The sequence below is a fragment of the Accipiter gentilis genome, chromosome 8, assembly GCF_929443795.1.
Source record: "Accipiter gentilis chromosome 8, bAccGen1.1, whole genome shotgun sequence".
Lineage (NCBI taxonomy): Eukaryota > Metazoa > Chordata > Aves > Accipitriformes > Accipitridae > Astur > Astur gentilis.
This window is the reverse complement of record NC_064887.1, coordinates 14,239,599-14,254,797: the sequence shown is the minus strand read 5'-3', so window position 1 is coordinate 14,254,797 and position 15,199 is coordinate 14,239,599. Positions and strand designations below refer to the sequence as shown.

At 41.0% G+C, this 15,199-nt stretch overlaps 1 protein-coding gene across 3 annotated transcripts in view; it reads right to left on the bottom strand.

The window, feature by feature from the left end:
* GIPC2 (GIPC PDZ domain containing family member 2) overlaps nucleotides 1-14,636 on the bottom strand; it is a 28,185-nt gene extending 13,549 nt beyond the window's left edge. Inside the window, exons 1-3 of one of the 3 annotated variants that reach the window (XM_049809066.1) lie at nucleotides 14,282-14,636; nucleotides 5,901-6,086; nucleotides 2,157-2,337 (exon numbers count right to left, since the gene is read on the bottom strand). In XM_049809066.1, coding sequence (XP_049665023.1) covers nucleotides 2,157-2,337; nucleotides 5,901-6,086; nucleotides 14,282-14,530 — 616 coding nt within the window. In that variant the 5' untranslated portion in view covers nucleotides 14,531-14,636. Of the gene's footprint in view, nucleotides 1-2,156; nucleotides 2,338-5,900; nucleotides 6,087-10,717; nucleotides 13,907-14,035; nucleotides 14,141-14,281 lie in introns of those variants that run through there. The other 2 variants (XM_049809068.1, XM_049809067.1) reach the window with 2 other exon arrangements.
* Nucleotides 14,637-15,199: the final 563 nt, after the last annotated feature.

Sequence of the window (15,199 nt, the reverse complement as noted above, 5' to 3'; positions counted from 1 at the left end):
CTGCTAGACTTGTTTCAAAAAGTCGTTCCTGGTACAACATACATCTTTTTCTAGTTCTGTCACCATTAGCAACTTAAAACTCATGATTTGACATAACCTTTAGTTGCAATACTTCAGACCACAGCTCTCTGGGCATCACAGAAACTATTTTTCATATTCACGTAATTTAAATTTAGAGTTTGTGTTATGCTGCCTTTATTTTGTTTCTATTAATTTTTCAGCACTTCATAGAAGGCCAGCTTGTGACTGGTAAGGACCAATCTTATTCAGACAAGTCCTTCATTCTGTGCTACAAGCCTTACCTAGAGTAGCTGAGACAGCCTGTGTGCACATGGTAGAAAGACATGCAACCAGTAAATTATACTTATTTCACATTCTGCTGAGAGGAAGAAAAATAAAAGTAATTTCACACAGAGGCTTGTCTCTTATTTCTATACCCTCACAAACTTGTGTTGAAACTAACAGGAATTCAGCACCTACTTGTGCAGCAGGATCTGGAACCTGTTTGTCATCTCCTCTGGGGCGATTCTCAGCATGCTGCGGCTTAAACACTATGTTGAATAAATTTGTGCCTAAAGCCTAACTGCACCTAAACTAAAGTCTAACTGCAGCTAATGCTACAGGTGGGATATTCTAACCTGTTGGACACTGCAACTTGTAGATTAATTTCTGCAGGGTAAAAAATAATGTGCATCTTCCAAAAATCTGTCCAAAAAGCTCTGGTTGTCTCTTAATTCAATGTCAGATAAAAGGTATTGCCATGGAATTAGCAGGTTTCCTTCTCTACATCACAGGCAGACTAAAAGGTATCTTTATCACCTAACTAAAGTAATTACTAATAAATAATGACTGAAGTCATCAATCAAATGCTGATTCACCCTGGTCTTTACAGACAGACTATGTAACACATTTAGCACTGAATACAAATTATAGACCCATATTAAAAAGGTATTCCTATATTACTAATTGCAATATTATACATATGTAATACTACTTTAGCGCAATGTATACATCTCTACATACACATTTACTTAACACGAGTATCAGCTTATATTCAAATGCATTAGAGATTAACTCATAACCCTCCTTCTTCACAGAAGCACCAAAAGCAAAAAGAAAATTTCCCATTTCTCTCATTTTCAATTTCTGCTGCTATTCTGACACCAAGTGTCAAGACTGGTGTATGACAGCAGTTGTAAACTACTAACAGATAAAAAAAAGATTTGAAAAATAAACATTTCAAACTTTTACTGCTGTGGTGAAGATGTTGATTTTGAATTTGCTGTTAGTGCAAGCGTGCACAAGGAGTCACAGGCACTTATAATTTAGCAGTATTTTGAAGTTTTTATTACAGAAGAATGCTACATAATTCGGGGGGGAATATAAAGAAATTGAAAGAATGAAAATTAAAACTCAGTCTCTATTTTGACTCCCTGAGCTAAACTTACCTTTTTTTGTTGTTTACCACATTGATGAAATTAACATACTTAAGGATTAGCAGTAGGTATGCATTCCTCCTGTTATAAGTATCACTTTCTCATAGCATGCAGGTGGTAGGTAGAGACAGAGCTTTGCCACACTGCTCTCTTCCAACTCTGAGTATACCTGCTGTATGAGCAGAGGGCCACAAAAAAGTTGGGGAGAGGCAGAGCAGGCAGGCATGCAGCAAAGGCGGTGCTCTAGGGAATCCCAGACAGTGTTTTCTGCAGCATCCTTCTGCATTAGAGACCACAGTCCCAGTAAAGGGTACAGAAATAGAAAAATCTCACACAAAGATGAACAGGGATTATGTATCAACAGAGAAAAAGAGGAGGTTCAAGGATCAGCACATTAGTGAAGAGATCCATGCTTTAAAACTGCATCTATGAAACAATTCCTGTACTTATTTTGCATCATCATGTAGTAGCAAAGGAATTGAGCAACTGAGACTCAGGCTGAGGCAGCCCACAACAGGATGACTGCTGGAGAAAGCAAGGTGGAAGAAAATCCATTCATAAATTTCCCACTTCAAAGCAAAAAAAAAAAAAAGTTCTTTCTTGTAGCAGTTACATTACCTTGGGTGAACACCTGGCTGCAGTCTGAAAACAAACTTACAATGCAATGCAATGTGGGGATTTCAATATCCAGTGAACAAGGTGGACAGTCAGGTAACTCACCAAATGCTTTCATAGGCTCTATCAACTCCAGCTTAAACATCTGACCTTTCTCCAGATCTTTTAGCATTTTGGCAACTTCATAATGCCTACGATCTGACACATTTTTTCCATTTATAGTCTCTATGTGATCACCCACGCAGATCATTTTGGTTTGGTCCATAAGGCTACCTTCTTTGATTCGCTATTGTTTAAAAAAAAAAAAAAAATAAATAAATAAATAAAATCTTTAAAAGGTAAACAGGTGACACCACAGAGTTTCAAGAATGTTAACAACATCAATGCCATTGAGCTTATGCCAGCAGTGTGTTTTGTCTATAAGATTTTCATAAAACATATTTTGGAAAACATTATTTTTCAAACAAAGTACTTTAATAAGCATTGAATATAAAATCGACAGGAAAAAAAAAAGAATGCAATCACACTTTAGAAATTAAGGCTTCTGAATAAGCTAATTCTTTTGTGCTTTAAAACTAAGCCCAAACGTGTCAGTAATGTGAATGTTTAATTGAGGTTTGGGTTTTCATTTTGATTTAATAGCTTGACAAGCACAGGAACAGAACTTTTCTCAAGTATGGTCCAGGGACATAAAAAAAAATGTGTGATATACTAAAAAATGACATGCTATAAAGGGCTAGTCTTCATAAGACCCATCTATAGTGATAAGTCTTCTGCCATTTTCCTCATCAAGCTGTACAGCTGTATATTAAAGTATTTCCTCTGAAATAACAATAAAGAATTAGACACTCTTCTAAATGCCATCTCCTGGAATACAAATACAAATGGTCTGAAGGTCATAAAATCTAACAGATGTTAGTATTTATAGTTTTTGTGAAGTGGAATTTAAAAAGGAAAAAAAAATCTTTAAAAGAGCTCCATGATTTATCAAGTCAATTAAAGGACACTTAACATTTCAGTGATTCTTTTTATTGTTGTTATATTCTGTCATATTTGTTTATCATGTCCCTAAGTTATGTAAGCTGTTATCTTATGGTTATTTAATAGAAAAGCTATGACATAGTAAAGTATCTTGTATTTTGTAGAGATATGAATTTCATTCTAATATCTTCCTGAATAACATACTTTTCAACAAAACTGATGTTGTTCAGGCTAACTTTGAGTGAGATAACAGTGAGACAAGGGAGATAAACATATTACCACCTACTACTATAACACCTAGCCTGGCTGCATAACCTGCTTCTAGTTTATGTGCGCATGTCTGAGCCCACATATGTGCCTCCATCTGAAAGAGTCAGTGGGAAGTGTGATAGTGCTCAGTGTCCTATAATATACTGCAACAATTTTTAGCTTCAGGATGAGCTTAACTCTTTCTAGCACTTTTTTTCCTTTAACCTAGAATAAAACCAAAAAGAAGCCTCATGGTGAATGAAGAGGGGGGTATTGTACACATACCAGAAACCAGGTCCCAAATGCATTTCTGTTACCAGGTGCCAGGATTCAAAAGCATGCCCATCAGACTTCAGTTAATGTTTAGTCTACATGCTGAATTAATTTTCATTTAGCTTTTCTTCTTCACTTGGATCCTAACACCAAAACTGTTTAATTAATACTCACTGCCTGTGTTATTTGTGCCATATCAAGCATTTTTTTTCATATAACTTAGTTTTTCTCATCACTCCAAGTTAACTGACCGGAGACAGTCTAGATACATTGTCCCAGTAATTAAGATGCAATTGATTTGCCTGTATTTCAAGTGCTCTACAGTCCATTTAGAAGCTAGAATATATATTTCCCATGCAACACCTAAAACTAATTGCACTACCCCATTTTATAATGTCTCCTTATACACCAGTCAGTCATGCTTCAAGTTGTACTGTTATTCTTTGAATGGCTGATTTGATTCCATAATACATCTTCCCATCTGGCCATATACCCAAAAAAAAAAAATTGTGAAAGTAGAATGACACCAAGTTTTGTTCTTAGTAAGATAAATAACACTAGATATCATAGGAAAACAACCTGCATTTCAGAGTGTCAGGTTTAAAAACTGGCCGGGTTATATACCAAACCTAAAAACTGCCCTGTTATTCAAAACACCATAAAATTAGGAGAGCACATAACAGCTTTCAACAACCCAGACAAGTAAATTTAATATTGTTAATTAATAATGGAACATAGTAACAATTCGCCAAGGAAATTAAAGACATAACCAGAAAGAATTCTATCAAACTTTAGAGACAGTCTCTGCTTAGTCATTTACCTAGACAACCACGTATAAAAAAAGATGCAGCTTTTACTTTTGCATATGTATTTTCTATGCTGTTTTAAAAAAATCCATTAGCTAAATATGCAACGGCAACAAAGTTAGCTCCTAGAAACTCCTTTAAACTGATGCATTCGCACGAAGACTGCACCATTTTCATTATACTGCTTATTATTAGACCAGTACAAGGACAATGACACATTTGTTCAGGCAAGTTTCATACAATTTACTGGAAGTTACAGCTTGTCTTGCTAATGTGGTGAGGGTTTTCCAGTCCGCTCCAATTATGCAGTAGTCTGTGTGATGGCTGTTCTCTCTCCATATTACCAACCAAGCAGAGAAAGTAACACTCAGTACAGTGCTGCACATGTAAACTTTAATCACTGAAGTGCTACTTTCAATGCCTTCTTTTAAAATGCCACATAAGCAGCACCCACGACTGAATGTACTGGTGTGCATGGATGCTACCACTAGAAATTCAGAGTTCTGCATCTATAAACATAAAAATGAGGCTATGATTTTGCCAAAATGCTTACTGAAACCTCCACTGCATCTCAACTTTCTCAAGTGTTATCTCTATCAAATTTTTCCACAACAAAGCAAACCTATTTGTAAACCATGTCTTGTTTTATATCCATGGTAGCTAAGGAATGAATAGAGGATTGAACCTCTCCACAAAAGAAGCTCTGTTTACAATAGCAATGAGAACAGCGATTGGGACAGCAGTAATCGAAGATAATTGCTAATGCCTCACTAATAATGAATAATTGGAGCAGATTAGAGCAAAGCATCTAAAAAAGGCAGAAAATGTGATTAAGGTTCCTAATACCTAGCCTAGCAAGAAGGGTAGCATGATTTCCTCAGCCTCCACTTGTCTTAAAACATACTGTCTGGAGGTCATATAGAAGATGAGGAGGAAAGCAATTATGATTAATATGTTGTATGTGTTACTGCCCATAGTTGCTACTCAAGTTAATTGTGGTAAATTGTGTTAATCCATTTCCTTAGCACTTTTTAATTCACCCTAGCTAAGGCAACAATACTGGAAAGCTGAAAAACCGCTATACCTGCACCTATTCTTATACAGCACAAAAGCTTCTGCCCTGTTAACAGTCATAAAGACTAAAAGAACATGATCTCGTTATCACATGAGTGACAGAAGTTCTATAAGCACCTAATCAATGACATCAGAAAATCACTTAAAAAAAGGAGGGGGCAGATGCAAGCAGTATCTAACACCTACCACCTCAGGGTAGGTCGGAAAACACAATGGTCACATTGTAAAGCTGATGCAGATTACAGAAGCAATGAACAAATGAACTAATTTTGAATGACATGCAGTACAGAAATAGCTGAACTAATTTTGAATGATGTACTCAAGAAAAGCAACTTTATTTTTTACTTACCATATATAGGACAGTAAAAAATATTGTCATTCTAAAGGATCGTTAAACCAATAATTAACCTGTTATAGTAACAGAAACTTCTATAGAACAAAGTATTTCACTGGTAATTAAATTTACCTTTATAAATGCACAGCCAGTTCCATTGTCTGTAATGGTAAGCCCAAGCACATCATCAGTTTTAAGAACTTCCACCTCTTTTCGTTGTCCTTTTATGTGGGCAAATATGAAATCTTCAAGGCCAATTTGTGCACCTAAGAGCTTGTCCATATCAGCTTTATGAGTGTTCAAAGTGCAAAACATGATCTGTGCAGGAGGAAAGCAAACACATTAAGTTTAACAGTGTATTAGGTTTGGTGAGCTTGATAGGAAGATAGGAGGAGAGCATAGTTCTGGCCTCTAACAGATCCATAGCTGAAATGATGATGACTCTCCTTCTCCAGCTGCCCCAGGAGAGGTGATAGTCTCCATCCACGCACATGACAGTGCACATCAATAGCTCAAACTCTGCAGATAAGAGCTGGCAAGGAGCAAAGGAAAGAAACATATCTGTGTGAGCAGTCTCTCATGGCCTGTCTCAGAACACCAACTCTGACACAGGCATCTTGCGCTAGAGCAGAACAGCTTGTTCCAGAGGTTAGAATGAGCAAACCAAAGGTCACCACCATCTTTTGCTTCATTGTTCACCCACCTCAAATTCCACAGGATTCAAAACATCACTAGGGACTGCTTTAAAACATAACTGCTAGAAAGCAGTTCCATGGGAAAAAAGAGCTTATCAAAACAAAAGGGTCATGAGAGAGCACGGAAATATTTTCTATTGCTCCATGTGTTCCCCCATTAGCTCAGAGCACATTGCCTCCAATGGGTTTGCTTAGCTTCCTACCTTTCCTCCTGCATAAGTGGGGGTCATCTCTGTTCCAGCTTAGTGAAAGCAAGGCTTAAGAAAAAGGGCAAATTGGTTCTTTATATATCAGCCTTTCTGAGGGATTTCCCTTCCGCACTGGGTGTTAGGCGCTCCTTTTTCTCCCTACATTTGTGTGGTTCTTTAGTGCTTCTTTAACAGGGAGGTTTATCGTCCTGGGCATAGGCAGGATGAGACTAACCCAGCTGTACTGCTCAGGGACAGAGACCGTGCTTTTGCCCACCATGGTGCTGCATGGAGGAATTCGGCCAGTCTGAGCAGGCTCTGGGTTTTCTGCTCTTTGCGTACGGGTTGTACTGAACAGCCCAGACAAAAAAAAAAAAAAATATAAAATTAAAAAATCCAGTGCTCCCCCTCACAGCTAGAGTAACTACACCTGCCTGACTCCCTTCCAAGCTGTATGCAGAGAGGAGCGAGGGCTGAGGGAGGCCCCCCCCAGCCTCCTCCTGGGTACCACCACAGAGCACAGGGCAGCAGCCAAAACAGAGAAACTCCACACTCCAAGAGGAACTTGGGGAATCCCTAAAATCTACTTCAATGAGGCAAAGAGCACCCCTAAAGACCATCTTTCACATGCAGCTGGAAGCAGGGGAAGAGGAGACTTGCTACACCATTTGGCCCCCCAGCACAGGTGGCAAAGCCACAGCTGCAAACCATCAGACAAAGGCTCTGCTGCCAGCAGTACGCATATGGCTCTGACAGGACAAGAGAGACAAACAGATACTTTTCTACCCTCTGCCTGTATCTGCTGGACATTATTTTCCTTCACAGCGCACCTTGGACCCCCTTGCAGCCCACTGCCCACATCCGCTCCAAATTAGGAAGTGGAAAAAGCAGTGCCAACACATGAAAAGACGTATGCAGTGGGAAGCCAGCCTAGCATTTGAGAAACACAGCAGCAGGGATGTCACTCTGTGTCCTCCATCTTTGTTACCCCTCTAGTAGCAGTCCCTGGGGAGCAGCGGGCCAGGCCAGCTGCCCCAAAACCCAGCACAGACCTGTGCCCGCGGCCTGCCGAACCCCCCAGTGCTTCGCTGGAAATGGAGGGTCTCCTTCTGCCTTCCTGGCTTCCCTCTCCACACTTGTAAAAGTTAAGGGGTTTTCCGCACCGGAACACTTCAAATGCCTTTTCTTTCCTTCCGGCATCACTGGATGACAGCAGAAAAATCGAAATGAAAGTCACCAACCTATTCAAATCTATTCCAGGTCAAATGAGGAGTGAATACTTTTCCTAAAGTAATTCACAGAGAGCATTTAAGCTTCTGAAACTTTCTAGAACTTAGATTCTACAACTATGGGGGTTTTGGTTTTAAAAACTGAAAGTTTAGTAGTGAGATGGTGTTTCTTGATGGGGTGGGTCGTTTAGTTGTTGTTTTTTAAAAACACCAACCAAACAAAAAACACTAACCAGCCCTACTTCAAAGCTAATTAATTGCTTATCTCATACAATCCATCAAACATCCACTGCAATCTAACACTTTAACAATGAGAGTCGTAACAGCACACACTTAAGAGACATTAGTTTTATTCTCTTGGGTAATGCAAAGTTTTTCAGTTAACCAATACTCGAGCAGTAACATCACCTAGAGAAATTCAGCTGGTTTTAAATAGAAAATTAAAAATTAATTTTATAAATAATAATAATCTCTAATCGTCAGCATTTTTTTTAACCAAGAAGGAAGGTTCAGTTGAAACAGACTATATAAAGTTCACGTACATGTTTTCAGCTCTCCCTCAAGCTACATAATAACTTGGCCAGTTTACAACTGCAACTCGGTTCTTGTTCTTACAACGAACAACAAGAACTATGTCCTTAGATTTTAGACATTAGCATCCTTCAGCTGACCTTGTCAAACAGACAATCATCTAGTAACTAGTGTCACACCTTTGAATAGATAAAATTGGCAACAGAGAAGAAATGTGATATTTAGAAACTCGATCCAGAGTTTCTCTTTTTAGACCTTCATCTGGATGGCATTCCTACTACAGCTTATAAGTCTGCAGAATTTTCTGTGAGTCAGTTTTGTGCTAACCACAAGGCTGAGAGAGCATCAGCCAGTCAAAAATAAAACTTAAATCATTCTTTATCCTCTTTAGTGAACAACTGCTTTTTCTCAGAACAGATATATGCAAAGAGTAATGTACTAAAGATGTGTCTACCCAGGATAATATACAGTTACACCACCTATCAGTTACAGCACAGCTTTATTCGTACATGACTGAGACCTGCCAAAAAATGGGGGTTTTTTTGTAGATTTTACATAAGTTTAGTATAGGTACCTAATAACTGCTTATATACTTAAATACTTAAACAACAGCTACTATAGTACACCTTCCATTCACTCCAAGTTTGGTACATTTTTAATAGTAATTTTCTTACCCAGAAATGAAGCAAGAAAAAAAATTCAATGTGCAATTTTCATTGTTAAGTCTTCTCTCTCTCTTCATACCCTCAACCTTCATATGCATTTGATCTTTAACTCGGCATACCAGTGCTGTGACATTTCATGCCAACTTTAGCCAGATATTATAAACCATAACTGTTACAACAGTCATGAAGTATCTCGGATACCTCCTTCACTGCGAGAGTTCACTTGTGCAGCACACAGAACAAGGAAATTCCATTTGGCTGGCAGGGACTGGGGGCTTATGCACAACCTTATAAAATAGATTTGTCAGATAAGATTACTAACAGATTATTCCCTGCCTCAGTATTTTCAGTAGGAAGAGACTACATTAGCCAATAAAAACAGGGTTACACTGTGTGTTATATAAAGAAATTGTATTAGCTAAGAAAAAGAGGGTTACACTATGTGTTTTATATAACATATATATGCAGTAACATATTGCATATCCTATATATTAATTACATTCTCATCTTCTATATTAAGCCTACACACTGAGAACTCTTAAGCTGAATGATAGAAGACTTACTCAGAAGCTATTAAAAGTGCTTTTAAAATCAGTAGATCTCAGATAACTTTACAGAGGAGATCATAATCACTTTAAGAGGTAGAGAAATGGGAATTCTACTTCTGAGCAATATGTAACACCCACTAACATATTTCCCTATATACACAGATGACATTATATCAAGAAATCACCAATGGATTTTCTAGGTACCTTACTCACTTTATCCCCCCAAGGAAAATGTGGGAGATTTGACAAGCTGCAGCAAGTCCTCCAAGATCTAGTATGCTGTTGGTACTCTTATCAGGTATGCAACTTTGCCTCCCCAAATACATTCAAAGTACTATAAAATAAGCATTCAGTGGTTTATTGTTCTTTTTTTTTAAACCCAGAGCACACAAGAATTACAGTGTAAGTTCTTCCACACAGCTTAAAAGTATTTGAAAAACAAATCATTAACACAGCAAGCATCACACGTAATATGGGTGTGAAATTTAAGCACTGCTTAGGAGAACAGCAAGCAAACAATTGTTGCCATAGGGTTGGGAGGAGGTGGTTTGTAGGGAGTGTTACATTTGTTCATTTAAAGTCTTCAAACCGTGGGCGAGATTGTGAACAATTTGTTTCAACAGATAAGCATACACTCTAAAACTTCAAACATTTTGGTGATGAGGATTTCACAAGCTGACCCTTTTCTCTAACCTCCTAAAATACACTCCAGATTTTTTCTTGTTATAGGGTCACTTTTATTCAGAAACCTAAGTTTCAGCAGTGGCTTATTTTTCAGTATTCTTTCATAAAAGTTTAAATTAAACAGGTTTAAATCAAATACTTCTATGAAAGTTTAATGCGGCACAGCCTCACAGTATACTGTCTAGCATGAGGAGGCAAGGCCGTGGAACAATAGCGCAAGACACAAGCACAGCAGCTAAACTCTTGTTACTGGAAGAGATAGAAGGAGCTGCGTTTCTGCCCTTGGTGCTACCGGGGCAGTTCTCCCTTTTCCTGTATTCCCCTTATGAAGCAAAATTCCTTCCACCATGAAAGAAACCCCAAACTCCATGGGCTCTTGACAGACACACCCACTGAGCATTCAACTTACCTCAGCAGCCCCACCATACTTCACCTTCCAAAGCAAACAAAATAATCAGAAGTGCAAATTACAAGTACACAAGGCAAAAGCCCATATAGCTTCTGTGGTTTACCATTCCCTTCTCATCTGATCAAGAAATAGCCCTGCTACAGTTGGACTTTAATATCCACGTTCCCAGTGCCTGATTAGCTACTTTGAATACTTTAAAGCCCTACCATGTGCTCTCACAGGAGCACACCACCACCAAATTGCTTTACACAGACCCACATTGTCCTTTGGTCAGTGCTCATTTATTCATCATACAGGCTGCACTTAGCACTTTCAGCCTTACAGGGAACACAACATTCCCTGCTACATTTCCAAATAGTCACAGTGGAGTAGTGATCCTACATAGCCAAGACCATACACAAATACTCTTTCCAACTACTTTTCTTACTTCATCCTTTATAGAAAAAACAGGGGAGATATTTGTATTATTTATGCAAGTAGAAACATACATGTAACTGTGGATGGGTTGTGGTTTTAGTTAAAAATTGCATCTGTTTATTATTTTTTTTTAGCTCTGTGCTTCCTTGTTGAACCTCTGTTGAAGAAATCCAGTCAAAAGTCAAGAACAATGTGCAGCACTCATATTAATGACACAGGCAATCCATTGCTAGAAGCCATCTTCTAGCTCCTCCTCCCTGTAGAAAACATTCGCACTGGACCAGGAAAAGAAGAAATGCTGGTCGTAGTAAAAGCCAGAGAGATAGGCAGAAATGCAGGCGGAATGTCAGGTTCAAGAAGGATAACTGAGATATATATTCACCTAGAAAGCTGTATGAAGAATAAAATACCTAGACAGAAAAAGATGAGTACAGTAAAAGCCTCAGAAAGCTGCTGTTATGGCTCACTCCTTCACAGAGGCCTAGCAAACATCATAGGAGTGAAGGAGTGTCCCCTTTGAAGCTAGCTACACCTGTCTTGTTCTGTCCCCATCCTACCCTACTCATGATCCAGGCCTGCACAGAAGTTTTTGTCAGTCTCTGTCCAACAAACACTGTGTTTCATACAAGCTTCTTTCTGTCACTGTTGGCAGTCAATCACAGATCCTGGAAAGGATTCTTCAGCAGAAGCTAAACTCAGCTGGTCCTGTGAGATGTGATACAAAGAGGAAATGAGGTGCTGTAACCATGCAGAGCCAAAAGGAGAAGCGGCAGATTACAAGTATAGCTAGCTCATCCTAAAACGTACTAAAACACTTAAGCAGGAACTTATCCAAGAATCCATACCCTTGCCTACACTGCAGTAAACTCGCATACCATATTAAATGTATTCACTTCTGCAACAGTTATCCAAACGCTCTCTACGCCGAGCTCTACCCCGCCCCCCACTATTTTCCACCTCAGTCACTACAGGGCAGAGATCTCTGTGATAGTACCTGTTTCCGAAGGCATCCAGGTATCACACTGCCCATAGGCTTCAGCACAGCTAGGTCACAGAAACCTTCCTAGACAGATAACACCTACAAACAGTGTTTGAGTACCTCGGGGTCTTTCGGTTTGATGAGGTGTAGCGTCTGGCATTATTCTTTACACCAGAGCGTCTGTCCAAAAGCCGTTTTAATTAATAGATAATACCATTTAAAAAGTCTAGTCGTTCCTTACTCCCAGCAAGCTCAGCAGTTGCTAATAAATTCATGTTTCATGGCACCCCTTGCTATTCACTGATCTATCCTATTTTATCTTGCCCATCCAAAATTTTGTTCCCAGACTCTCTGGTCCAGCTTCTTCACTCTGCTGTGCCACCTTTACACCAGGAAATATTTTTGATCGCTATTTTCATTTCATACAGCTTAGTTTCTTAAAGCCAACTGAGTTTCTTGAGTAAAAGGTTTTAAGTTTGGTGCCTCCAGCAATAATTCTCTGTCCATTTTTCCCAATAAGCCACATTTTTTTAAAAAAAAAACAAAAACAAAAACAGCAACAAAAAACCACAAATAGGAGTAGGACAGTAGAAAGAAAAACAGAAAAGAAGAAACCTCTCTAGTTTAGCACAAGGCTGGCAATAGATGCCCATGAAACATGTGCTGCTTTCCTCTAAAGCCTTTTGGGGTGTCAGATTATACATCTAGCAGGAGAAGTGGGAGCGCACCATTCATACAAAATTGAATTTCCTGGTGAACACTGTTCTTTCTCAAAGTCAATGGAGCCAAAAGATCAGTAACAAAAGTTCAACAGTGAAAAGAAGGGAACTAAAATAGAAGATAATCTGGCAAATATGAGAACTTGAGAGTAAAAGGTATAACTGGGGATAGAACAGGAAAAAAAAGGGAACAGCAACTCAGTACAGAAAGAAAACAGAAGCAGAAGGTCAGCAAGCAGCTGGGAAGGTCTGGGACATAGGTGCATTGGCTGGCAATGGTACTGGTACTTCTTAATTACTTAATGCAACAGCTGCTAGTTAAACTGTATTCACTGCTACTGCCACTTTTCTTTTTACAATTTACTGGTTGAAATGCTGCTAGGTCAGGCCACAGCAAACTCTCAGAACAAAGTCTGTAGTAGCAGTAGACTTCGCTACTTTAAAAGAGCCAGCTACAAATAAGAAAACAAGTAAAGTTGCATAGCCACATGCGGGCATAACGAAATGTTAGCACTTTAAATGTGCCACTCAGAGGTTAAGGTTCACAGAACCACATAGGAAGAACTTGATATGGCCACTACCTTTTAACTGAGAGAAAACAATGCATTTACAAACACAAATGAATCGTTACCCAAACAAATGTTTAAAACTTAGCTCAGAAAAAAAGATCAAAACGGCAGCAGAGTTAAAAAAATTCCTGTTATGGATTTAAACAACCTCAGTGGGCCCTTTAAAAGTAATTACCCAGCAAAGCAGAAAACTTTCCAAGCATCGCGTTCAGTTGGAATTTTAAAATGTAGTCAGATTTGAAGCATTTATACCTCACATTGCCTTCATTCCGGGTATTTACCCTCACGGATCCATTGGGGTTTTTTGTTTGGGGTTTTTGGTGTTGGGTTTTTTTTTTAAACTGGAGGGTATCATTACACTGGAAATAATTATTCCACTCAACTACAATACAAATGGTTTTACCCAGTGCTTAAGAGCTGTGTTAAAGAGCAGGCTGGCAGCAGGTTAGCCAAGGCACTAGAGATTTGGGTTAAAAGGACCACTGGTTTTCCGTGCAAAAGTTAAATGTAGTTATGCTTATATCCTTTCCCGTATGGTAATGCTCACTTGGAAAGAGCAAAAAGAATTCCTCCCCTCCCCCCAAAAAAAAAGGAAAACACCCACGTCCACAAAAATTTGCAACAAAATGCCCACCGGCAGTTACAGAGCGGAACTGCCCCCAACTCGTTTTTGCGTCTTCCGGGGCCCCTTCACGACCGGCAGAGCACCGGGCGCAGAGCACCGGGCGCAGAGCACCGGGCGCAGAGCACCGGGCGCAGAGCACCGGGCGCAGAGCACCGGGCGCAGAGCACCGGGCGCAGAGCACCGGGCGCAGAGCACCGGGCGCAGAGCACCGGGCGCAGAGCACCGGGCGCAATGCCCGGCTCGGCGGGCCCCTACCTCGGCGGGGTCGATGCGGAAAGCCTCGCCGATCTTCTCGTAGAGCTCGCGGGCGCTGCCGAAGCCCTCCACGCGGCCCGTGGGGCTACCGTGCGCCAGCTGCGTGTGGAACTGCAGCCGCGACGCGCTCGCTGCCGGCGCCGGGGCCGGGGCCGCCGCCGCGGGGGCCGGGGCCGCCGCCTCGCTCTCCACCAGCTTGAAGGTCTCCTTGGACCTGTCCTTCTTCTTGCTCCACAGCCCCAGCGGCATCTTCCGCGCCTGTAACGGGCTCCCGCCGCCGGCCGCCCGCGCTGGACTCTGCCCTCGGCGCCGCCCCGGCCCCCGCGGCCATGCCGCCGCCAGGTGAGGCCCGGGCCCGGCGGCCGCCCAGCCCCGCCCCGCCCGCCCGCCCGCGGCGAGCTGCGGGCCGCCTGCCCCGGAGCCGGTGGAAGGCGCTCGGCGCGGGAGCGGCCCGGCTGCGGGCCCTCCCCTGCCCGCTCTTTTGCCGCTCCCCTGGCAGTTCGGGAGAGTACCGGGGCTCTGCCCCGCCGCGGCCCCGAGCCCTTCCCCTCGGCCTCGGCGGGGCGGTCCTCACCAAGGACCCCCACAGCCCCATCCCTCCCCGTCACCACGACCGGCCATGACTAAAGCAGAGGAACACGGATCTGGGACAGAAGCTATTCATATAAATAAATAATCCTTCCTGTCCACGATACTGGTTAGGAAAGGTTTGAGGTTTGTTTCCGAAAGGAAACAAAGGGCACTTTGAACAAGACTGCGCCAAGAACGCCGAGTTTGCCAAAGACTCGTCCAGTCCATTTTCTCGCCACTGCAAAGAGAGCTCTTCCACTTTCTTCTAACTGTGTATCATATAAAGTGTATACTGTATTGTATTTATATACCCTTAAAGTCTTTCCCTAAGTGGTACACAAACCCAGG